At 42.9% G+C, this 24,284-nt stretch overlaps 3 protein-coding genes across 3 annotated transcripts in view; all 3 read right to left on the bottom strand.

The window, feature by feature from the left end:
• Window positions 1-2,309, bottom strand: part of ACD1 (Pheophorbide a oxygenase family protein with Rieske 2Fe-2S domain-containing protein) — a 63,270-nt gene extending 60,961 nt beyond the window's left edge. The window contains exon 1 of the mRNA XM_087700154.1: window positions 1,795-2,309. Within this exon, the coding sequence (XP_087556280.1) occupies window positions 1,795-2,256 (462 nt within the window). The 5' untranslated portion in view covers window positions 2,257-2,309. The remainder of the gene's footprint in view (window positions 1-1,794) is intronic.
• A 760-nt stretch (window positions 2,310-3,069) lies between these two features.
• LOC148040513 (uncharacterized) lies at window positions 3,070-3,684 on the bottom strand. The gene has a single exon (XM_087664115.1). The coding sequence runs from the start codon at window positions 3,682-3,684 to the stop codon at window positions 3,070-3,072; it is 615 nt and encodes a 204-aa protein (XP_087520241.1).
• Window positions 3,685-3,840: 156 nt separating this feature from the next.
• Window positions 3,841-8,003, bottom strand: LOC148040514 (uncharacterized). The gene is made up of 5 exons (XM_087664127.1): window positions 7,169-8,003; window positions 6,225-6,844; window positions 5,096-6,101; window positions 4,699-5,002; window positions 3,841-4,498 (listed from the first exon to the last, which is right to left on the bottom strand). The coding sequence occupies exons 1-5, from the start codon at window positions 8,001-8,003 to the stop codon at window positions 3,841-3,843; spliced, it is 3,423 nt and encodes a 1,140-aa protein (XP_087520253.1).
• Window positions 8,004-24,284: the final 16,281 nt, after the last annotated feature.

Here is a 24,284-nt window from a genome sequence, read left to right on the forward strand (position 1 = left end):
CTGGCATATCCTTGTTGGAGTCATCTCATCGACCCCTCTATGGCAAGAGTTTGAACCCAACACATCAATCTCGATTGTGATCTCATGACATCCTACCTTGCTTTTCATGGTTATAAACTTGTGCTGCCCACCACCCACCACACCTCCCATGCTATTGTTGCTGCCCTCCAAAGGCCTTCCATTGCTACATTTTCAGACCAGGATTGCTATATCATCAGCTCATCTCAACAAACATAAAATTTTCTGACACATTTGTAATAGCACTACTTAATTCTACCTAAATGCAAGTGAATTACTATTCCTTACTGAAGACAACTATCATGTACTCAGCAACCACATTGGCAACAAGGGACCCTGATCCAATCACATGTTTAGAACAAGACCAAGCCTTATCAAAACATGATCTACCCTCACACACTGCATGAGCCACTCAAGCATGATCTATTAATGCACATCATAATCCACCCAAACACAAGGAGAAGATGGTTGTGCATTAGGCTCAACAAGATACCATCAATCTAAGTTTAGATCTGGACATTGTTTGACCATTATGGTAAAATGTCCATAATCTCTTGTCTGAAGGTGATAGTATCCAGGAACCAACAGCTGGCAATGATGCATCACATTTCACCGAGTATAATATGGGAAACGGTCAAAGTGTTATCTTCCCTAAATGGGGATTATAGAATGTCCACACAATAATTCATTGGTATACCAGGGATATCAACTTGATATTGCCACATAAGTGCCCATTAGGCTGAAACAACAGGCGCATATTGTTGAAAATTCATAAGCTCTTCTATTCACCAAGTGTTACGTAACCAGAAATCAACCATCAAGGTCATTAAAGCAAACTGCAAACTGCAAGCTACAAAACATTATATGCAGGCATGCAAGTAATTGTGCACGAAAAGCAAACAGGGGTATCTCATCCTTTTGATATCCAATGTGTCCACCGCGTGTATATTGATTATGCTCTGACACAAACAAAATGTGTGGTTGGAACGCATTTACATAATCCTCACCACCTATCTGACACAAAGACAACATGCGGCTGGCATGTATTTACATAATCCTCATCCTACCTTCACCACTTATCACAGCATATATTGTTGTTATTAAATGATCAGAGCCTCTCGTAAGAGGCTAAAGTGAATATGTTCAATTCCATTCCTTTCATTGAATTACTGCTTTCCTCTATTGGTTCCTACTAGATATGGTTCTCTCAATGGATGCAAACAGCAAGCCTCACAGAATAGAGTGTACGGAGCATATAAAATAGACTTTGAGTTAGAAGGCCAATCAGTGTGCTTGTACTGGACCATGCTGCTCTGAACATGAAGGTTTGAGATAGCTAAGTATCAAGGCAGTTCATGCTTTTTCTACCATCTACCAAGGCCTGAGCCCTGTCAAGTAGCCAGAGGCAGTGTCAATCAAGCTGGGAAATCAACAAAACCAGAAGGATTAAGCGATATAAGGAAAGCAAAAACCATTCCAGGTCCCTAATTTGTGCTTTTCAGTTAGGCTCGTTAACATAATATAAACTGAGTACTATTCTCATACGCCTTCGACAAGTAGTAGGCGCTGAAGTGAGCACTGCATGCGAAGATGACAGAACGAAAGAATTGCCAAGCTTTAATTTAAGGAAGCGTGCTTTAATGCCCCGATACAAATTTACTCCCTTCAGAATGACTCGGGTTCAGCCTCTCAAGTTCAAGCAAAAGGCGCCGTACAACGTTCAAAGAACAAAGAATACCACTATCATGGAGTACACGAGAAGACCGATTGATTTACCGAAAGAGGAGCAAGTCTATGGGGGCATTTGTCAAGGAAGGCCTTCCAATTCCCATCACGGTCCCTCCATAACACAAGCTCGATTCCCAACAGCTGAAGAGGTGTCGCAACTTGAGGATCAAGATCTTCGACAAGAGACACGGGATACCAATGCTCCTTCCACACGAACTTCTTCTTTCCCACATCCTCCTCCTCCTCTTCCTCCTGTGCCTGCTTCTCCGCCGTGCTGTCTTCTGCCCCTCTCCCGTCGGGCCTCGTCGGGGGGGCAGCGATCGCCATGACTCGGCTACTTGGGTCACGTCGCCGACTCCTCAGAGTCGAATAGCCACGAATGGATGATGGCGGCAAGTGGTGGTTGCAGATTGCCCTTCTCTTCTGACTTCTCTGGTATGGTTCATTATAAACATGCGCCAGATTAAGCACCTCGAAATAGCAGGAAGAAGCCATGACTGTGAACACCATTGAGTAGAGAGAGGAGAGGAGAGAGGAACGACAAAGAATAAACAATCGAACAATTAAAGTTGATTGATCATCCATTTTTACTAGAACACACGTCCAAAGCCGTATGTTACACGCCACTCCAAAAGGCTGCCTGATTGCAATTTGCACACCGGCCTTGCCACTTGGCCCTTGAGGGCGTGCACAACAAAAAGACCTTAGGGTGGATTCTTAATTGTCCAAAAGGCTGCCTGTTACACACTAAGAGTGCGTAAGGTAAATATTCCCAAGTTGACTTTGGCACAACATAACATGTCACGTCACAGCACGACACGGCACGGCATGACACAACACGATTGCAAGAAAAGAGAGTGAGAGAGTTTTGAGAATGAAAGTGAGAAGATGTTTTAGATTGAGAAAGATTTACAAAGGAACGGGCAATTCGAAGATGGCGCAACACGCTACCAATTATCGTCTCAACACCGTTTGGTAAGGAAGCAAGAGGATGCTCCCTTATACACTCCCCCCCCACGAGAAAGCTCAATGTCCTCATTGGGCGAGAGAGGGACTGGATCTTTGACTCAAAAGATCGGGGGTCTTAATCCACTCCTAGAGAGCAGATCAGTGTCTTAGCCCGCTATTTACAATAGGTGTATGTACAAACCACGTCTTATCCACGGAAATATACAAGTGTGAGATAAGACAGATAGTTGAAGGATGGAAGTAGTATGCCTTGCCCACTGACTCAATTACACTTGTGGAACAAAGGACTTTGCCAAAAAGATGAAGTAGTTTGGGTCTGCCCACTTCTCACTGTACAATTTGTGAGACAGAAAATCACTCAGGAGGTAAAGATGGATGATACAGATCGGGATTTTCTCTTTCATTGTAGAACTGAAGGAGTAAGTCACGGGCATGCTCGATGACTAAGGGTTCAATCACCCATGAAGCTTCTTTGATTGGGCGATTCTTCCATTTGATGTGGAATTCGGGATGTTTGCCGGTGAAGCGAGTTGCCAAAATGATTTCAGGTTCGAAGGGTAGATGTTGAAGTTGATCTGGCAAAGGACGTTGGTGACCGAATCGGGTATCGGCATGGAACCTCCGAAGTAGTTGTACATGAAAGGCATCATGAATTAAAACATTGGGTGGCAACTGTAGTTTGTAGGTCACATTATTAATACTGGTCACCACCTTGTAAGGGCCATAATATCTGTTGTTGAACTTCAGAGTTAGGTTTTTGGGCAAATCTATGTTTTTGGAACTGACCAACACCAAATCACCTGGAAAGAACTGTACACGTTTGCGGCGATTGATGTTGTATCTCTTGGCTACCAGAATCTTGTTTTGACGAAGAGTATCTTGAGCGACTTGCATGCGTTGTTTCCAATTGAGCATAAACTCTTCAGCATCTGGATCTGATATAATTTGCTTTCCTGCTGCTAAGGCCATGGGAGTTATGACTTCTTTCCCAGTCGCCACCTCAAAAGGAGTAAACCCGATAGAACTGTGGAGTGTGGCGTTGTAATGAAATTCAAGGATATCAAGAAATTGAGCCCAATCCTTCTGATCTGCTCGAACATAACTTCGAATGTAGTCTTGAATGCCCTAATTGAGCCTCTCTATCTGCCCATCTGTTTGCGGATGATATGCTGAAGAAAACCTTAATTGAGTATCCAATAACTTGAATAACTCCCTCCACATGTTACTTAGAAATCGGGGATCCCGATCTGAGATGATAGCCAAAGGTAGACCATGATATTTAAAAACCCTTGAAAAGAACAATTTTGCCACCTTGGGAGCTATAATGGGAGGTTCTATTGGAATGAAATGGGCTTGCTTTGAAAAATAATCAACTACCACAAAAATCGTTGTACAGCCATGAGACTTTGGAAGCTCTGTGATGAAGTCCATACTGACCACATCCCAAGGACGGGAAGGTACGGGCATCTCTTGCAGCTCTCCTTGTGGCTTCATGCACTGTGCTTTGACCATCTGACAGGTAGGACATGTGTGAACATATTGTGTAACATCATCGCGCATCTTTGGCCAGTAGAAAAATCTTTTAAGCCGATCAAAGGTTCGGATCTGACCCGAATGGCCACCAATAGGACTGTCGTGACACTCCCAGAGTATTTGGTTGCGGAGAGCTACCACCTTTGGAACATATAGTGCTGACTGATAATAAATGAGCCCATCTTTGATTTCATACATACCCCATGGTGTTTTGCCCAACTCTATATCTTTGATTAACTGCTCAGGGCATCTGGCATTTTGTTCAAAGACCCAGGCTTGTGTAAAATTTATATATCAAACTCTGCTAGGAAATCCTGCCATCTAGCTTGCTTGGGAGAGAGCTTCGGTTGGGTTTGGAAATATTTAAGAGAGATATTATCTGTATAGACCTTTGTGGGCTTGTCTTGAACATAGTGTCGTCACTTCCTTAAGCAATAAACCACTGCGAACATCTCTTGCTCATGCGTTGCCCACATCCTTTCTGTAGCATCTAATTTCTTAGATTCATAACAAACTGGGTGTCCATCTTGCATAAGGACGCCCCCAATGGCGTATGCTGAGGCATCGGTATGGACTCTGAATGGGCGGAAAAAATCTGCCATCTTAAGTACTGGTGCCTGTATCATCATTTGCTTGAGTTGGTCAAAGGCCTGTTGTTGCTTATCTGTCCACTGAAAAGTAGTTGTGGGGGATGTCAAATCTGTTAATGGTGCTGTAAGCTTGCTGTAGTCTTGAATAAAACGGCGACAGAACACTGTAAACCCCAAAAATTCTCAGAGTTGTCCAAGCTTAGTAGGGGGTTGCCACTTCGTGACCGCCTGCACCTTCTTAGGGTCAATTGCAATACCATCCGGCTTGATCAAGAAGCCCAGAAAGTCTATCTGCTCAACTACAAACTTGCACTTCTCCGGCTTAACATATAGCTGATGGTGGCGGAGTCGGGAGAAGACTTTGTGCAAGTGCTCCAAATGCTCCTCTAGAGTTTTGCTGTAAATCAACACATTATCAATATAGATGATTACAAAATCATCTAGGAAATCAATAAAAACTTTATCCATTAGTTCACAAAAGGTTGCTGGTGCATTAGTGAGTCCCTCAGGCATCACCAGCCATTCATAACTGCCATAACGACTCCTAAAAGCTGTCTTTTCTTTGTCCCCTTCTGCTATTCGGATCTGATGATATCCCGACCTCAAGTCGAGACGCGTGAAGAACCTGGCACCTTGAACCCAATCCAATAAATCATCAACGACAGGCACGGGATATCGATTTCTGACTGTGAATTTGTTGAGAGCCCGGTAATCTGTACATAACCGGAGTGAGCCGTCCTTCTTCTTAACAAAGAGTACTGGAGCTCCATAGGGGGATCTACTTGGCCGCATGTGCCCAGAGGCTTCCATTTGACCGATCTGCTTCTTGAGCTCCACCAGTTCCGTGCATGTCATCCTGTAAATCGGCCCAGCTGGGGGTTGAACTCCTGGCACAAGATTAATCTTATGATCGACACTTCTGCGAGGCGGCAACCCATCGGGCAAATGGTCAGGCATGACGTCTTGAAACTGATTAAGGAGCTCTTGCACCTTGTCGTTACCTATGGTCCAGATGATCTGCTGAATCACTGGCTCTTCTTCAATTACGCATGTAATGCAAAGACGTAACTGCCCCCCATGTTTCAATTCTTTTTCTAGCTGCTTAGCCGTAATTTCTGAAATAGGTGAGACTTGATTTTGATCCTGATGATGCTGATGGTGAGCACATGCATCCCCTGTGAAGAGTGGGATGGGAAGGGGTTGGGGTGGAGAGGTCGATTCCTGATGTTGTTGAGAAACTGTGTTCACTTTAAGATCTGTTAGCTGCACTATTGTGTGAAGAACTCTTTATGGAACTTGCTTAACTGGTGTGTGCTTTTGAGGTGACTGTTTGGGAACCCATTTCTGTGTGTAGTTAGTATGAATAGTGGAAATCGGGTGACTCACCTGCTTATTGTCGAGATAAGTAGTCACTGGAATTGGCAATGAAGATACAGCATGATCCTGAGACCTAGTGTGAAAGTATGGAACCCACACCACTGTGGTTGGGGTTTGAAGATAAATCTTGTTTCTTTTCATCCCCAAAATTTGCACCACATGATGATCTACCCAATCCATTCCTAAAATGCCCTCAAACCCATCCATGGGCACAACAATGAAGTTTAACTTTGCTCGCCACTGCCCTATTTGCACTAGAACATCCTTTGCCATTTCACAAGCTTTGTAGTTTCCTTGCACGAATGAAACTTCGACACCTGCTACCTTCGAGGGCTTGATGCCCAGGCGCGCTGCTACCTGCGGTGAAAGAAAATTATATGTGGCACCTGTGTCCACCATTAAATTTTGCGAAACGTCTTCCACTGCTGCCTGCACATACATATTGTTGATGCGAGGAATAAAAGCAGGCATAGTAGGAGGGGTGTTAGCCCCGACAGCGCCTACTTTAGCTTGATGATCCCAATCCTTACTATCTTCTTCAATTTCTGTAATGTGAACTGAGGATGGGGGCAACGCGGTACCAGCTTGAACATAAGCTGCCCTAGATCCACTTGTTGATGCCGTTGCCCCTTTGGAACAATCTCAAGCGAAGTGAGGCCCTCCACATAAATTACATGCTATGGGGCCTCCCCTTCCTCTATATCCACTAGCATAACCCCCCCGCGACGAAAAATTACTTCGACCGGCTCCTGCACCTGTAGATCTAAAGGTTGTAGATGTACTGGCAGGGCTTGAGTCGGTCCTTGTGCCTTCGGTATACTCAATTCGAAGGGGTTGTTGACTTGACCATCCAGTTTTTGCACTAGCATTGGTTTGATTGAACCCTTGAGTTGTTCTTGGAGTCCATGATGTGCCACCCGAAAACGCATTATGCATGGATCCGGCTTGCTTACCTTCAAAATCCATGAGCCTTTCGGCCATATTCATAGCATCTGCAACTGTCGCTGGCTCCTGTTTTTCTATTTCTTGACGAGCCCAACGTTGCAAACCATAGAGAAAACCATGTAGTTTTGTCGTCGGATCCATGTCGTGAAGCTGAAGCATAAGAGATCGGTATTTTTGAATGTAGTCCCTCATTCTTCCAGTATACTGCTTGAGGAACCGCCATTCATCCCTGACTTTGAAGGGCTCATTCTTGGGAACAAAATAATCTATCATCGCTTTCTGTAGATCCTCCCAAGAAAGTTTGCCCCCCTGCTGTTCCTCCTCAAACATAAGCCATTTAGCCGCGTCCCCATCTAATAACTGAGCTACTGCGAGACCTTTGCGGCAGCTTGAAATCCGCATTGATTTCAGGTACCCGTCCACCTCACGGATCCATCTATTTAAGCTGACGGAGTCTCTTTCTCCTTTGTATTTGTTCGGTGGTTGCGGTTTAAATTTTCCCATCTCATCCGAAGACGAATCATCCCGATCCCTTCTGTCTTTCTTTCTGCGTCTTCTATGTGGTTCCACTTCATTATCTGTTTCAGCCTGAATTTTTCCCATAGCTTTGGGCAACATTGTGGCCAAAAGATCTTGCATCATACCCCGCATGGCGTCAATAGAGTTGGGCTCCCTATGAAGCGCCACTCTTTCCTTCAGTGCTACATCCAAATCATCCTCATGTTCTGTTGGGTACTCTTCCCCAACCTCCATTTGAGGTTTACTAGCCCCAATGCCGAGGGCTACCGAGATTTCATCTCGTTCCTCTCTAGCCGCACTTTTATTTTTGTTGCGTCCACCCATTTTTTATGAAACACAACCAGATTTCCACTATGATCACTCCCACGCCCGTTGAAGGTCCTGCCTTCACGTGAGGAGAGGCTCTGATACCAAGTGTTACACACTAAGAGTGCGTAAGGTAAATATCCCCAAGTTGACTTTGGCACAACATAACACGTCACAGCACGAAACGGCACGGCACGGCGCGGCACGACACGGCACGACACGTCATGGCACGACACAACACGATTTCAAGAAAAGAGAGAGAGAGTTTTGAGAATGAAAGTGAGAAGATGTTTTAGATTGAGAAAGATTTACAAAGGAACGCGCAATTCGAAGATGGCGCAACACGCTACCAATTATCGTCTCAACACCGTTTGGTAAGGAAGCAAGAGGATGCTCCCTTATACTGCCTGATTGCAATTTGCACACCGGCCTTGCCACTTGGCCCTTGAGGGCGTGCACAACAAAAAGACCTTAGGGTGGATTCTTAATTGTCCGGACACACAGCCCCTCTCTACCCATGGTAAGTGGCCGTGGGGCTTTCACACACATTTCAGGACAATTAGGGAGAGTTCACATTTGTCCACATACCGAAGGAATATAGGGGCATACAGCTGATTTGGCATGCACTCAAGTATTTCAAAAGTGTCCACCCAAACAAAAACTTAACCACCCTTACCCTCTAGCCAAGATGGGGCATTGCAAGATGTGCAAACTATAGGCTTTGAACCAACGAGCAAACATTATGTATTCAGTGCACTTTCCAACTTGTTAGCCCAATTGTTTAACTATGGCCAATATATCCACATGCCATGTTTTTAGGCTAGCAAGTTGGAAAGTGCATTGAATACATAGCAACTACTTGTTGGTTCAAAGCCTACAGTCTATGCATCTTGCAAGGTCCCCACGTATCACCAAAAAGGTTTATTGAGTGTTTCCCCACGTATCAAATATTTTAATCGAGATAAACTAAGGTAATAATATTCAAAGCGTTCGAATTGGTAGATACATCTCAAACCAAGCTCGACAACTTGTAGATTATCGCATTAGTAAAATCCTCTTTACAAACAAAATTCCATACTTGTAGAATCCATTAAGAGATCTTTGGAAATTGATTAATAAGGTTGACCAACATCCAAGGCCTTGATCTAAAAAGTAATAGATTACTGGCATCCCAAGTTACATATAGCACAATGCCCCTCATTTTTTCCCTTAACTCTTGGCAAAGCTTGTTCCCCCAAGTGATTTCATCATGTGGAGCAACCCTGATAACCAAGCTTGAAGGTTCTTCAAAATCTCTTTGATTTCTTTTGCAACCCTTAAAAATGAAAAGATGATCCATCTTCTAAATGGCAAAGAGAACAAACAAGAGGAACCACACCAATTTACAAATTCAGTCCCTTATTGGCAACTTGCACATAGCCACCATCCATAGCATGAAGTTTATCCAATTCAAAGGAGTGGCCTTCCATAACTTCAAGACTAGAGTCTACAAAGCTTTTGTTGACATATTGGTATCAACTTTCCTCTAGAAGCTCATAGTTCTGGACAACCAACAATATTGATTCACAACCCCTTGTATGAAGAACTTTGAGGGGCTTGTTCTTTCAATAGCAAGATGACTAATTTTAAAAGCACTAATGACTCTAGAAGAAAATGGTCACTTAGTTTTGGTTCAAACTAAAGCCCATTGAATCCATTGGGCCTCCTCGAAAGAAAACCCATCGTGCTGCTTGATGTCATCTATAGCCATCTAGTCCATCTTAGCTTGGTTGCATATGTTGGCCTAGAAAGGAATTCACTTATTCCAAAGAGGAAGAAAAAGTTTATTGCTCAATGGCACCATAGAGCTACCTTCAGTATCCACTGAGGAATTAAGACAAATTGAAACGAGAAGAGAAGCATCCCCTTCACAAGGCTCAATGTCCATATGGCCTTAGGCAAAAATCTTCTCCAAGCATTAATTGTAGCATTAGCCACTTTTGATTTTATCCTTATAATTGTGAATGGGTGAGCATGCAATCAATCACATCGAGTGCTATCTAGTTACATGAGATGTTAAGACAGAACATGTAGTAATCAATGTCTTAGCAAGACGGTCAAGGTTGATGCTTCTACAAATTGTCAATCCACTTAAAGTTAAACACCAAAGCCTTCTCACAAAGGTTGATACCAAACCTCCAACCTCTTTAGAGAAGTCATGTCCTATGAACTCACTAAATGTCACTACTAAAAATAGATATTGATTTAAGGATATTTTTGGAAACGACCAATTTATCTAAGAAGTTGAGTTGGGTTTCTTTCTATTGGGACATCTTCAACCTCATCTTATATTGCAACCAAATAAACATCTACCTCATTATAAGATGAACTTGGTACTTGAATGTCCTATTTGGCCCAGTATGTTTAAATTGAAAATCCAATTCTTCTTGCCTTTCATAAGATGTAACTTTAGAATTTCTAACTTTTCCATGCTCACTTTAGATCCTAGAACATCACAAAATGGCTCATGGACCCTTGGAAGTGGTCTAATGCTCCTCTCATCCTCTTGAATTATGTTTGCATTATCATCCACAAACATCAAGCTACTAAAGGTTGGACCATTCAAGAGCAACAACACTGTAATTACCTTGTGCACTGCTAGGTGATAAAGTAGCTTGAATAAAGGATTTGTGACCAAACAAATAGTAGAGGGGGCAAGTGGACAACCTTGCATAATTTGCTACTTTAGTATAAATGGTTCTTGAAAATACCTAGTAATCTACACCGTAGCCAATGCACTAGTGAAGAGGGCATTCATCGTGTTGCAAAAAACACAACCAAATCTCTTTTTTGTCATGATAAGAAACATGAAATCGTATCTTATAAAACCATAGTCCTTATCCAAATCCATAATAATCTAGACACTTTTGATCTAGCAGAAGTAATGCACAATCAAGAAAGAGAATCCAATTCAAGATAGCACCAAGAAATTGTCTATTGTGTACAAGAACCAAATTACATGGTATAATTTACTTTCCCAAACAAAAGTTTAATACACAAAGAAAAAGCTTCGAATCATGTTGTCAGGGAGATGTTGAGTAATGTAATCGGTCTCCAATCTTTGCAAAAATACCTCCATGAATTCTTGGATATAAGATTTGTGACACAAGCATTAACCCAAGCTAAAAGTTGACTTTATTTGCAAACTTTATCACCAGAGCAATCAAGTCCTTGGCACAAATACCATAATATAGTTGAAAAAACATCCAATGTAATTGCAACCCCAATAGCATCAAACTTAAGGACAAGTTGGAGAAAAAGGTAAAGAAGAGACTAATAAAATGCAAAAGGAGGGCGACAAGAAGAAGGCGTAGGAGGTGCAAGTGGGCATAAGCAAAACACCTGCATCACTGCCTCAAGGAGGGGAAAAGAAGTGATTGAAGGGGAAGGACTACCCTACCCCAAAGCAGCAGGAATCAAATCAAGGAAAGGAGGACATCCCACCAGGCAATTGCAAGAATCAAGGACATCGTAAGAATAAGAATAATATCTCCCTAAAGCAAATGGTAAGATGACCTTTGGTGGATCACAATGTATATCCTTTGCTAGATGATGATGAGGATATGGAGGATGATAAGTACTTATATTATGAGCAACTTGACTAAGATAAGTATTATAACATGTGTTGCTGCTCTTGCTAGCAAACTACCAAGACCCATGGACCGCTTATTGCTTCAAGCATTTCAAGCGAGAGCTATGACTACCTCTCACATAGCTGTGCACACTTTTCCACATAGATGTTGTAAACTTACCTTTGCATCAGATTGAGTTTCCTCCTCCCACCACAAATCCGCTGGTAGCTCCACGATTCAAGATGCGCTCACAAGCAAGCTCCATCTCCAAGCTCCAAGCTTCAACCTCCATAGCCATTGCGAGAAAGGAGAAGAGAAGAAGATGAATATGAAGAGAGAAGAAGAAAAGCTTCTCCACGGTCCCTCACTCTCTCTCACACACTCTCCCTCATGCATAAGAAGGAAGCAAGAGCAAGAAGCAAGAAGAGAACAAGTTTGGCCACACACCAAGAATGAGTTTCTTCATTCACTTTTTGACTTTTATACATGCCCTATCCCCTCCTTGGGCAACCATCCCCTTTTTTGTCTTTTTTCCATTCCTCTACTCTCTTTCCTCCTCCTTCCTATTAACATTGGCCTTAACCCGTGCCTCTCATTCTTTAAAACTTGCATGCGAGAGAGCCCGATGCTGTTTTACAAAATGAATTACAAGGCGCCTGGTGCTCTTTTTACAAAAGTATTAAAGTGCACTTATTTGTGTTGTGCACCTTCCTCTATACATTTAGACTTTTCATACACTTTGTGTCTTCAAATTTTTCTTATTATGCCTTTGTTCTCCATCTTCCTCTTGCCTTGGGACTGTCTTTCATTTTCGATTTTTTGAATTTCTTGTCTTGGTCTTCTAAGGGTTAACATTACCGCCCTCCTAGTTATGTGTCAATCCTATGGCACATGATGGTATGGGATAAAAATAAGGGTCAGTGTGGAAGGGTTCATGATGCCTTTAGAGAGATAGGTCATGATGGGGACACTCTGTGAAGCGTATTTTAAAGGTTGCCGATGTTGGAGATAGATGGTTGGTTGAAGAAGACCTTTGTAGTTATTAGCTTGCCGTGCAGTCGTATAATGTGCTTGAAAAGAAAAAGAGTGCACTTCCTAAGGGGTTGTGTCTACCATCACTTATACAATGCACTGCATGGTAAGGTAGAAACAACCCCCCTAAGTCACTCACAATACCTAGGCCATGTGAGTAACTTAGGGAGATAGGTATATCAAAATGTCCTACCCTTGATATGCCCTAAGTTGTGAAGTGGGGGAGGGCTAGTGTGGTCCCTAGGTGGAGTGATTGTGATTCTCATAGAATACAGATGGACGGCGGACTTTGTTTTTGTATTCCTTTCCTTTTTTGCTTCTTTCTCTTCTTTTCTTTTCTTTTTCTTTTTCTTTTTCTTTTTCCTTCTCTTTTTCTCTTCTTTTTCTTTTCCTTTTCCTTTTCTTTTTGTCTTCTTCTTTTTCTCATTTTTTGTTTATTTTATTACAAAGGGAGCACATTAAGTGGCATTTCGTTCATGGGCAAGGGCCAAGCTGCAGGGATTTGCTTAGGAAGACCCTACTTTGCATATAGCCCTTCAAGTTAACCCTTACATTGAGGGGCGTAGATGACAAAAACGAGTGGTTGCACTTAGTAAACCTATTGTCATTCATATCCTCTAATAGGCTTATACAAATGCTAGCAAGAGGGTGGATCTCATCATGAGGTGGATCATTGCACAGCTATCTATTCCTACATTAATATAAAAAAAGAGGGGTGATAACCGCTCTTTCTCTACAATAGGCTTTTATTTTAGTAGTATTCCACCTATGTGATATTAATGCACGTAGAGGGTCTTTGTTCCGTCCCTTCTGTTGCTACTGGACTTGTGCTTGGCACGTTCTCCCATGTGGGGCTCATCATAGCCAATTCTTGAGATCGAGAGGGTTGCTCTATTGATCTTCTAATGGCCAACACTATGTGCTCCTTCTCCTCTTATCTTAGTCTTTCTCCCTCTTCCTCTTGTTTCTTCCTACGCTCCTCTTCAAGTCTCCTAGATTTCTCTTCCACACTCTGTGGTTCTTTGTTTTCCTTTGTGGTGGACTGGGTTCTCTTGATAGGGATTTTCAATGTGATCTTTCTTATTCCTCCTTAGCTTGATGGTTCTAAGCCCTGCTATTCACTAACTGTTATTTCACCTAAGGCTTCTTGCTATTACTGTTGAGTGTGCAATTGGCTTCTTTCTCCTTAGCAACTTGTTCTGCTTTCTCTTAATGATCTATGTTGACTTCTTCCTCCCCCTACTCTTCTGCTGCTAAGAACAAAGTGGGAGGGATCACTCAAGTGGGGGAGTGATGCTCCTCTTGGATTGGTGATGGTTCTGAGGTTTCCTCTACTACTTCTTCTCTTTTCACCTCCCCTAGGGCTTCTTGGATTATAGATGTTAGTACCCCTCCAAACCCTATGATTGATGCCTTGGACGCTAGCTTTTTCCTTTCTGACTCTACTATTATAGTAGCCATAGACTCTCCCCATGTTGTCCTTAGCATTGTTCTTGGCATCTTTGTGCTGATGCCTGGATTGTTTTTTGGACATAGGCATTCCAGTTGATCTCATCCAATGCATTTGCTACAAGGTTTTCAAGCAATGGCACTCCTATTCCGTTCATGACGGTGTTATACATTTGACTTGAGAAAAGGGTATGGACCATCTTTGCTTGCAGTTTGATGGTAGGATCAGGGATATCAAGCAAGCTAATTTCATAGTTCATGTAGACTTTCTTCTTGTCCATTCCCAACATCTCATAGACATCTCTCTTAGGCCTCTTCTCCATCTTGTCCACTAGTCCCAAGGCCTTTTCCATAATTTCTAGGCTAAGTTCAACTTCTACCCTTCTAGTGGCATCTCTTTGTCTGATTGTTACTGTGCCACTATTGTTTTGGGCATCAAAGGTCTTTAGGAACTCACTACATTTGCTATGGTTGATATCCTACACCACCTTCTCTAGGTACTTGGCAAGATTACATTGTTCTATTATCCACCTAGCTACCTCATCAGATGGCATCAACCCCCCAGGTTGTGGATGCTGCGGTATTTCAATTGGTTGAACGCGTGTATCTCCATAGCTAAGCCATATTTTCTATGTTCCTCCTTAGAGAATGGGAGCATGTTGGTTTTATCCTATTGCCCTGCCATTTGGGTTCTTTCCACCACATGACAGCCCACAATTAGTTCTACTTAAAGGACATTTCTTGCACGGAAGGTAAAGTGATTAGAAAAAACACTATCAGATGATGAAATGTATAACTCACAAAATGAGAATTTTTTCACATCAATCAATCCATACATTTCACACAAGAACTTCATGGAGCATTTTTACTAAACGAATAAGAAAATTCCATTCATCCTTTTCTTTGAAGTTCAACTCCTATTTTTGATTTTTTTCTTTCACCTTTCACTTTACTCCTCTTCCACTTTAGCCCCTTCCCCTTAAAAATGATGAAAATCCTTTCTAATATTGTGGAAGTAAATGTGTAAGTGTCTTCAGTGTGTCTGTGTGGTGTGCCTTACTTTTTCAAGAGCCAATCATCAATGAAGATGAATTCATATTCTTTCCAAGAACACGGCAAGGAACATACCTCGTTTGCTATGGGTTTGTCAAGTAGGCCTAGGTCCAAATGTTTGTAACTTCTAGCAAACAATATGAAAGTTGAATCCAATTGCCGAATGCACGTTGCTAAGTCATCTCATGGTAGTTTCACCTTGGGATTCTCATTGGGTTTAGTGAGATTAGTTTGAGAAGTTTGCAATTTGGTTTGACGCTTTATCGTTAGTTTTTGCAGTGGTGATCGCATCAAAGTCATTAGGAGAGAGCTCATTCATGAGTGGTCGCTCATTGACACTTGGTTGAGCTTTGGGTCGATTGACCATTGGAGCACTCATGGATTGAGCACCCTTCCTTTTGATTTCTCTCTTCCCCTCTTTTGATTTACATTTTTGGGCCTTAGTTTTTGGAGCTTAAGATTGAGGATCATACATGCCACTTGTGACTTTAGGCAGCCACATTAATGTGTTACCTTCATAGTAGCCTTGGACTTGCAATAGGGCTTTTGGAACCTAGCATGGCCTAATCACATGTGAACTATTGGAGCACCAATTAACTCCTCCGTTTAGGTCTAGAGTGAGAGGCATGGAAACTATGAGTTCCAAATGATTGGTGTTTGTGAGACTGTGGTTTATGCTTGGGGACCCATTTGAGTGTTTGGATTGTAGCTTTAGGGTTGACACTAGGTTTAACTATCGGTGGCACTCCAAGCCTATGGGTGGTTGTGGTGCCCTTTTCTGAAAGTCGCTACTATTCTAACATTGCTGATGGCAAGGTGGATGCGTTGCAAGTCCTAATCAATATTACAGTGAACTTGTTTTTTGAATATGCGACCCAACAGTGATTCCCAATAATTTGCTTGTTAGGTAGTACATAAAAGATGTTGGGTAGGCTCTTGGTCTCAATAGAAACAATTAGTTTGCATTTTCCCAAGAGTGGATAGGACTACCCCCCGAATGGGCTGAGTGTTGCATTGGTTGGTTGCAATTGGGGTTGACCCATGGCGGTCTACTGATCATACATTAAGATATTTGAGTCAGCTTCCTCATTGATAAGTACATCAAAAGTGTATGCCTTTTGAGCGGTCACGGTTGTTCAAAGTAGGTAGGTTGGTGCTACTCCTTCCTCATCCTTCTTCTCTAATGCAATGTGTTAGAAGGTGCGGATCTAGAGCATGACACAAGCTATGGTGGATGAAAGATAAAGACCAAACTCATAATGACATGGACAAGTAGAGACAAACTGTTACACAAGTGAATTAGGTTCTAAGGTAGATTAGCTTGGACTCATAAACACAATCTTGTGTAGAATTGACAATGACAAGACACTTAACTGAAAGTACAAAGCATCATGACATTGTATTCATTTCATAGTCAAGTACAATGCTTTATAGACTTTGAGTTGTTTCACTCTCCTCAGTGTGCATATGGGATTCCAGATAGCTATTCTTGGAGCATACATCATTTGTCTATTTCTCAACACCCCCCCTCAAATGATGAGTCCCTACACTTGCTGGCTTTTGCCCCCTACATGATAACATGGCCCGGAAGACTAGCTCAAAGGCAGCCTAGTCAAGTTAAATCTTGAGACTTTACATCTTTGGCAAGGGTTTTACAATCAAATCCACTAAGGTAACAAATTCCTTAGAACAACCTGTCAGAGTTGTTGATGGTAGCGGAAGTATCTTTTTCTTCTTCTTCATTCATAAATTGACTTTGGTGATGGTCATTCTGCATCTGTTGTGCTCTTTTCTTGTGGAAGCATTCACTGACAATATGGCCAATTTTACCACAATACTGACATGCCATCCGACTCCTATTGTCGATGTTGAATCCTCGACCTCTTCCCTTGGGTCCAGTAGCTCCTCTAGTGTATAAGAGGTTTTCCCTTGAGCTGGTCTCTTTTACATCTTTGCTTTTAAATTTGCTTTCTCCATCAAGCAGTGGGTGCTCAATATCTTTGAGTGAGAGACTCGGAACATTACTTAGAGTGGACACAAGGTTCTAATATGGATCCTTGTTTACACTTGCAAGCAGTATGAATATTGCTTCATCTTCATCAATATTCTTCTTAAGAGTTGCAAGTTGGGTTTTTAGGCTCTTGAACTTGTTAATGTGCGTGGTCATAGAAGCACTGTCTTTGATATCTAGTTTATAAAACTGCATGAGGAGTTTTACCTTTGAATTCTTTGCTTGGGTACCAAACATTCTGTCAAGTTCCTCCCAAGTGGTTCTAGCATTTTTAATGCCAAATATATGATGTAGTACATCATCACTTGGTCCCCAGGCAATGATGCCTAGTGCCTTGTTATTCATTTTCTTCCATTCTTTGGTTTTGAGCTGGTCTTCTTCAATAAACCCGTCTTCATCATCTTCCCTCTTGCTATTTGCATCATCTTCAAACATGTCCCACAAGTCCTTTCACATCAGGTGATACATGGTCTTCTCCTTCCATGCATGAAATCCTTCACCATTGAATTTAGCTATTTACTAAAGCTCTGTCATGTTGCTAAACTTCAGTTAACTAGCAAATTTTTGTATTTTAATGTGTCAAGAGACATAAGAGAATCGGTGTCAAATTAACACTAGTTCAGTGTTAATGGATACTAGTCGGTAATTGATCTGCTTTCTCTCACAAACTTCTTGGATGGCTTCTTAGCTTGCTTGGGCACTTCCAAAATAGTAATGAACTTCAGAGAGTATTGCTTAGTGATTAAAATCGCTGTTGATGACTTCAGTGAGAAGAACCTGTGAAGAATGCCAAATTTTGAAGCTTTGGCTATGGCTTCCTGGATTAGGGTTTAGACACAGGTCTGGTTTTTTTACTGATTTCATGAGCTACAGTGGATCATTTCCAAAAGTTTTTTAATGGAAATGTAGCTCTCTTCAAGTCTACAGAAGCCCTATGATCTCGGAGGAAATCGCGCTGCGTGGAAGGAGAATAGATGGCTCGAACGAAACCAGGCCCAGATCAGACAACATCGTCCAATTTTTGCAATGCTGAGTGGTTGGGGGGCCAATCTCTGACTGTCATGTGCCAAGTAGAAGCGCCTAGAGTTCACGAAGGTTTTCCTAGAAGAGACCTTGGAGAGATATGGCCTCTATGTGGAGATGCAACTCCTCCAAGTCAGGTGGGTGCTGCTGTCCACATACACAGATATGGCAGCAACTTCAAAAACATGCAATGCTGAGGCAATAGTGACCCAATGTCAATGAATGAGGTGCAAGGGAGAAGCTCTGGAAGTAGGAAAACACTTCTCTAAAAGGAAGTCTAGAGAAATTTGGCATGTGGAGAGAGATATAAAAGCTTCAAGCTAATAGGGTACTGTTGGCTATGGCTACCATGGAAGCTTTATTGAAGGTAGAATTGCAAATGAAGTTGGGGATGAGATCCAACACTCAACTTGAGCTGGGAAGAGATGGAGATGATCTAAGCCATGCTCAACTGAGCTCTGATACCATGTTAGAATATTCAGATCTAGAGCATGACACAAGCTATGGTGGATGAAAGATGAAGACCAAACTCATAATGACATGGACAAGTAGAGACAAACTGTTACACAAGTGAATTAGGTTCCAAGATAGATTAGCTTGGACTCATAGACACAATCTTGTGTAGAATTGACAATGATAAGACACTTAACTGAAAGTATAAAGCATCATGACATTTTATTCATTTCATAGTCAAGTACAATGCTTTATAGACTTTGAGTTGTTCCACTCTCCTCGCTGTGCATATGGGATTCCAGATAGCTATTCTTGGAGCATACATCATTTGTCTATTTCTCAACACAATGATGGTTGCAACCCTCACATTCATTAGTGGTTTTATCATTGGAGGTTCATGAAGTGGATGTGACGAAGGATAATACTTTTTTATGCAACTTCCATTGAAAAAGCCTATGCCCTCCCTCTTTAGGGTTTCAAGTTTCACATTGCCTATTCTACTGATATTGTGAACCTTGAAAGGTCCCAATCTCCTAAATTTCATCTTCTACTTGTGTCCCTTAATAGAGTATAGTAAGACTAGGTCTCCTTGTCGAAGTCCCGTTGTTGGATGTGTTTGTCAAACAACCAACTCTTGCATCGCACCTTCTCATAGATTAGGAAACGAGTTGCAATGAGTCGAGTCTCAAATAGGCATTCTAGCTCTACCAACTGATTTGTCCATGCTTATTTGCCCTCCCATCTCTGTTGGGTTTCTATTCTCAAGCCTGGAACAAAGAACTCTATTGGTAGAATCGCTTTGATTTTGTAGGTCAATTTGAATGGATTTTGTCCTATGGTTGTTTTGTAGGCCGTCCTATATGCCCATAAAGCTGCCATGAGCTTGTTGTCTCAGTCGGTGCTTGCATGAAGCAGAGACTAGCTTTGTTAGGACATTCACTAAGATTTTGTTCATGGATTCGACTTGAATGTTGGCTTGAGAATAATATGGTGAGGACTTCATGTGGATTATCAAGAAGGTGGACAACAAGTGAGCAATCACTTCATTGATGAATTGTGTGCCTAGGTCTCATTGACAAACTCTATGGGACAATTGAACTGTGAGATAATTTGCTCCCAAAGGAACTTGGCCATGGTCCTAGCATCATGTTTATGAGATGCTCAATCTTCCACCCACTTGGTGAGATAGTCTATGGCAACAATGATATACTTGGCTTGTGAGTACTATGCCGCAAGGTTGATTTGATCAATGAAGTCATTCTCCACTTCTCAAATGGTTGGTATCATGCGATCATCACTGGGGTCAACTCCATTTTGTCCTTACTACGAATAGGGACTTTGGTCTATTGGCACTTATCATAGTGCTTCACAAACTTAGCTGCATTGTAGAATAGATATTGGCCACCACAATTGAGAGTAGAGCACCTTGCATGATGTGGTGTCTCTACTAAAATGTCCTCTAATAATCCCACCATGTGCTTCCGTGAGCACATCATGCATTTCATGTTCGCAGACACATCTCCTTAAGAGTCCATCCTGTCCTAACTGATACAATTGACCAACGATCAACTGATAGGTTGGATCTTCAAGATTAGCCTCCTTAACCCAACTTATTCTATGGGTCATTCAGGCAATCCATTCTCTAGCATGTGGACTTTATAATTCATCCAATATGGCATGAGGTTTGCTCTAAATAATTCTCATTTTCGCTAGACATTCTAAAAATGTGTGCATCTGGTAGGTCATCATTGATGCCCTATCAGCCACTTCACCTATGGTTATGCAGGACATGTGATCTACCGTATAGTGTCGCTATGTCTTTGCATACTACCATAGAGACGTCAAATTCCAAAAGTAACCATCAAGCAATGTGTCTTGTTACGCAGGGTTTGTTTAGAAGATAAAGAAATGATTGATGATCCACAAAGAATGTAAAGGGTGTCACTAGAAGATAGTGTCTAAACTTCTTGATGACGAACACCATAGCTAACCCTTCCCTCTCTATTGTGTAATAGTTCATTTCCATATCAGTGAGTTGTTTGCTAGCAAAGCTCATTGGATAGTCAAGGTTATGCTCACCACGTTGGCACAACATTGTCCCTTGAAAGGGATGCAGGAGATGTGGGAGAGAAGAGCACACACAATGTAGGTGCTGTCAACAATGTTATGACAGCCTTATTGCACTTTCATATATATTATATATATATGAATAAAGAATATGGGCGGTCACTGTACACGGGCAGGCCCAAGGGCCTTTTACCCCAACAACCTCCCACTAAAAGGCCAATGGGCTAGGGAGTGAAAAAACAAAACAAAAGAAAAGAGATAGGGTGAGGAATCATGACATCTCACCCAACGCCCAATTGAAAAGCGAGCTGCGCAATAAGTGGCGGGAACCTCCTCACAAGAAGAGTCAAGCATCCCTGAGTCCATGACATCTAGGAGACAAGCGATCCCATAGCTCTAGACAATAGAGCAATCCATGATTGCTTCCCATGAAGCAAGCAACACAACTCATAAGTGCACGACTATAAAGCATCATCGCAGTGCATAAAAGAAAATGGAGAGTATCCAAACTCTCTAGAGTCAATCACTGAAAGAGGGCCAGCATCCTGGATACAAGTCAGACGGGGTCTCAAGACAATGTGCAGCCTCAACAAAGCGAAAGACTGACATACGGCTGTAGAATCAGCCATAAAGCGCACTGAATGCGCATCAAGAGGCTTGAGAGGTGTCTGCGTCTCATAAAAGATAGCATGATGGCTGCGTAGAACCTACTGGGCATCTAAATCCCAAAACCTGTAAGCCGTAAAGTCACCATCTCCATAGCCAAGGAGTATGCATCTGCGTGGCATAGGCTCATGTGGCATACTGACAGATGCCTGGCAGCCAAACATCCTCAAGTGATCATAGGAGGGTCTCATGCCACTCCATGCCTCATGCAGAGTAATAACATCCAAAGAGAAACACGACGTTCGATTAACCAAGTAGACTACCGTCATAAGGGCCTCAGCCCAAAAGCCATAAGACAACCTAACTGTGGTAAGCATAGAAGCCAACCTTTGCCTGTAAAGTTAGGCACATGCCATGAGCAATCCCATAATACCGTGGGCATAAGAAATCAATGCCATATTGCTGATAAGAGATCCCTAAGTTGGGAGAGAGAGCATGACTCTCATAATCCATTTGTAAGCATCTAGGCCTGCTACCAACAGAATCCATAAGCCTGTCAAGCATAGTAACAACATGCTCAATCCATACCAAAGGATAAGCCCAAACACGGTGGGTAGCATGATCCATGAAGGTCACAAAATACGATGCTCCACCAAGTGATAGGGAAGGCATAGGTCCATATACTACAACATGGACTAGATCTAGAGGAGCATGCCTCACATGATCGCCATAAGCCAAAGAGGCTCTGCACGGACCATGAGTACTGTGTGAGCTTTCGCTCAACCGCTAAGACCCATGGACTACTTATTATTTCAAGCGTTCCAAGCGAGCTCTAATGGCTATCTCTCACCTAGCCGACGCACCATCGATCCTACGAGTGTAGTGAGCTTACCTTAATGTCGATATGAGTTGCCTCCTCTCTCACACACGCCGGTAGCTCCATGATCCTAGATGCAAGCTCAAGCATCCTCAAGCCTCCTCCACCTCCAAGATCCATCCTCCATAGCCGTGTGCGTAAGCAGAGAGAAGAGAAGAGAAGAAGAGAAGAGGAGATGGTGAAGAGCTTCACCCTCTTGATCCCTTACTCTCACATACTCATTTCCTCACACTCTCACACTCCCTCTCTTAAGAGCACACACAATCAAGAAGATGAGAAGGAGAGAAGAAGAAGACGACTCTTGTTGCCACACATCAAAAGAATGAGCTCTTATTCACTTTTTGAACTTTATATATACAAACCCTAAAATCCCATGGGCACCCATCCCTTTTTTACATGACCCGCCATTGTGGCAAGGTCCTTTTTCCATTTTCCTCTTCTAGCCTTATGCCTCTAGCCTACATCCATCTAATATTTTACAATTGGCACGGGAGGGAGCTTGGCGCTCTTTTACAAGAGTTTTTCGAGTTTTTTGAGGCACCTTTTCATTTAAAGTTGCGCTTTTTACCCCGGTTCATCTTTAGAGGCCGCTTGCATGTCTTTGCTCTTTTTCTACCTTCCTTTTGCTTTTTCCTTCATTTTTCCACCATCTCGACTTGGGGTTAACATTACCCCCCTCCTAGACGGTTGCCAGTCCCATGGCACTTCGGCGTTGGGTTGGTGTAAGGGTGAGGGCCACATGTAAACTCAGGTGCTTGTGGAAGCTTAAGAATGATGTTTGTCGGAGCAGCTAACTGGATGTCATGGGTTGACGAGAGCCGCCGAAGTTGGTGGTTTGGCGCTTTTGGGGTGCCTGAAGGAGAAGGTGCGGTGCTCTACCTAAGGGGGATGCTTTCCTCAGCGTGTTGGTGCATTGTGCTCGTGCTAGTGGAATGGGGAGGTGGGTTTGAGCCTGGGTGATGTCCCACACTTCAGGACCCCATTTGTGCCAAGGGGGGTGCGGTGCCAGTGGCTTAGGGTGACAAGTCTAACGAGAGGTGAGTGTTACCTTCCTAGGTGTGTCCTGCCCTTGATGGGCCCTAAGCGCGAAGTGGGGGAGCAAAAAGGGCTAGGGGGTTGGGAGTGGAGCCAGTCGGTCGACCGAAGCCACCGGACACGCCTAACTTAAGAACCCCTAGGTGCACTGATTGTGCTTTTTGTGGTGATAAGTGCTTCTACAAGTGGGTGATGTTGACCAGTCAGTTTTTTTTTTTTTGGTGGAATGAATGACAGCTAGGCCTAATCCTCTTCGTCTGAACGAGGGGGGAAGGAGGGCGGATGGATTTGTGGAAAATTTGTTGGCTTTGCATGTACCCTTTTAGGTTTATGCAGACGTGGAGAGAGGTGGTGGAAAGGAAGGGGTGATTACACCTAGTGAATTGGCTGTCACTCATGTCCTCTAGGAGAGCTAGGCAAAAGGAAGGTAGTAGGCTAGCTCTCATCATTAAGCGTGCCATAGCGCAGCTATCAATAGCATTGGGATCAAAAAAGAGGGGAGGTAAGCCATTCTCCTGCGGTGTCGGATCTTGATTGAGTAGGAGCTTAAGAAGCCTAAGGTAATTACACGTAGTTATGAAAGCGGGATCGGGACAGGAGGAGAATTCCACGAGGAAGCGCATCATGGAGTCGGTTAGGCTTCCTAAATAAAAAAGGAGGGCATCCTCGAAGGAGGTGGCATTGGAATTGTAGATGATGCGGAAGTCATGCCTCCCATGGAGGGTGGCGACAAAATCTACGCCTACCCTACGAGGATACGCCATGAATGTGGAGTCGTTCCTCTTGTAGGGTAGGGTGTTGCAAAATGCCATCCAGGCGAGCATGTTAATATTGCATATTCGCCTTCTCCAGAGGGGTTGGCGGTTGTAGCCCCTTACGGTGTGTGGCACTTCGAACACTTTGTCTTGCCAAAATTCTACTTCCTCCGTGCCCCACAGAGTGGGGGTCTTTGCCTCGTCGTCCAACCATTTTTGGCCCAGTCTGCTGCCAGTCGTGATCACCTCCTCCATTACTTTGATTGACAGGACTCTTCTCAGGTTGTTAGGCATAAGGAAGCTGAAAGAGAAAGGGTCCTTTTCGAT

Source organism: Lygodium microphyllum, chromosome 2 (genome assembly GCF_053477565.2).
Source record: "Lygodium microphyllum isolate KBCC chromosome 2, Lygodium_microphyllum_v1.1.10, whole genome shotgun sequence".
Lineage (NCBI taxonomy): Eukaryota > Viridiplantae > Streptophyta > Polypodiopsida > Schizaeales > Lygodiaceae > Lygodium > Lygodium microphyllum.

Coding starts and splice junctions, on each gene's coding strand:
- LOC148040513 (XM_087664115.1), bottom strand. CDS start 3,684: ATGGCCTTAGCAGCAGGAAAGCAAATTATATCAGATCCAGATGCTGAA.
- LOC148040514 (XM_087664127.1), bottom strand. CDS start 8,003: ATGGGTGGACGCAACAAAAATAAAAGTGCGGCTAGAGAGGAACGAGAT. Junction 6,102..6,224: donor CTTATCTCGACAATAAGCAG/GTGAGTCACCCG, acceptor ACAATAGTGCAG/CTAACAGATCTTAAAGTGAA. Junction 4,499..4,698: donor GCAACGCATGAGCAAGAGAT/GTTCGCAGTGGT, acceptor ACAAAATGCCAG/ATGCCCTGAGCAGTTAATCA.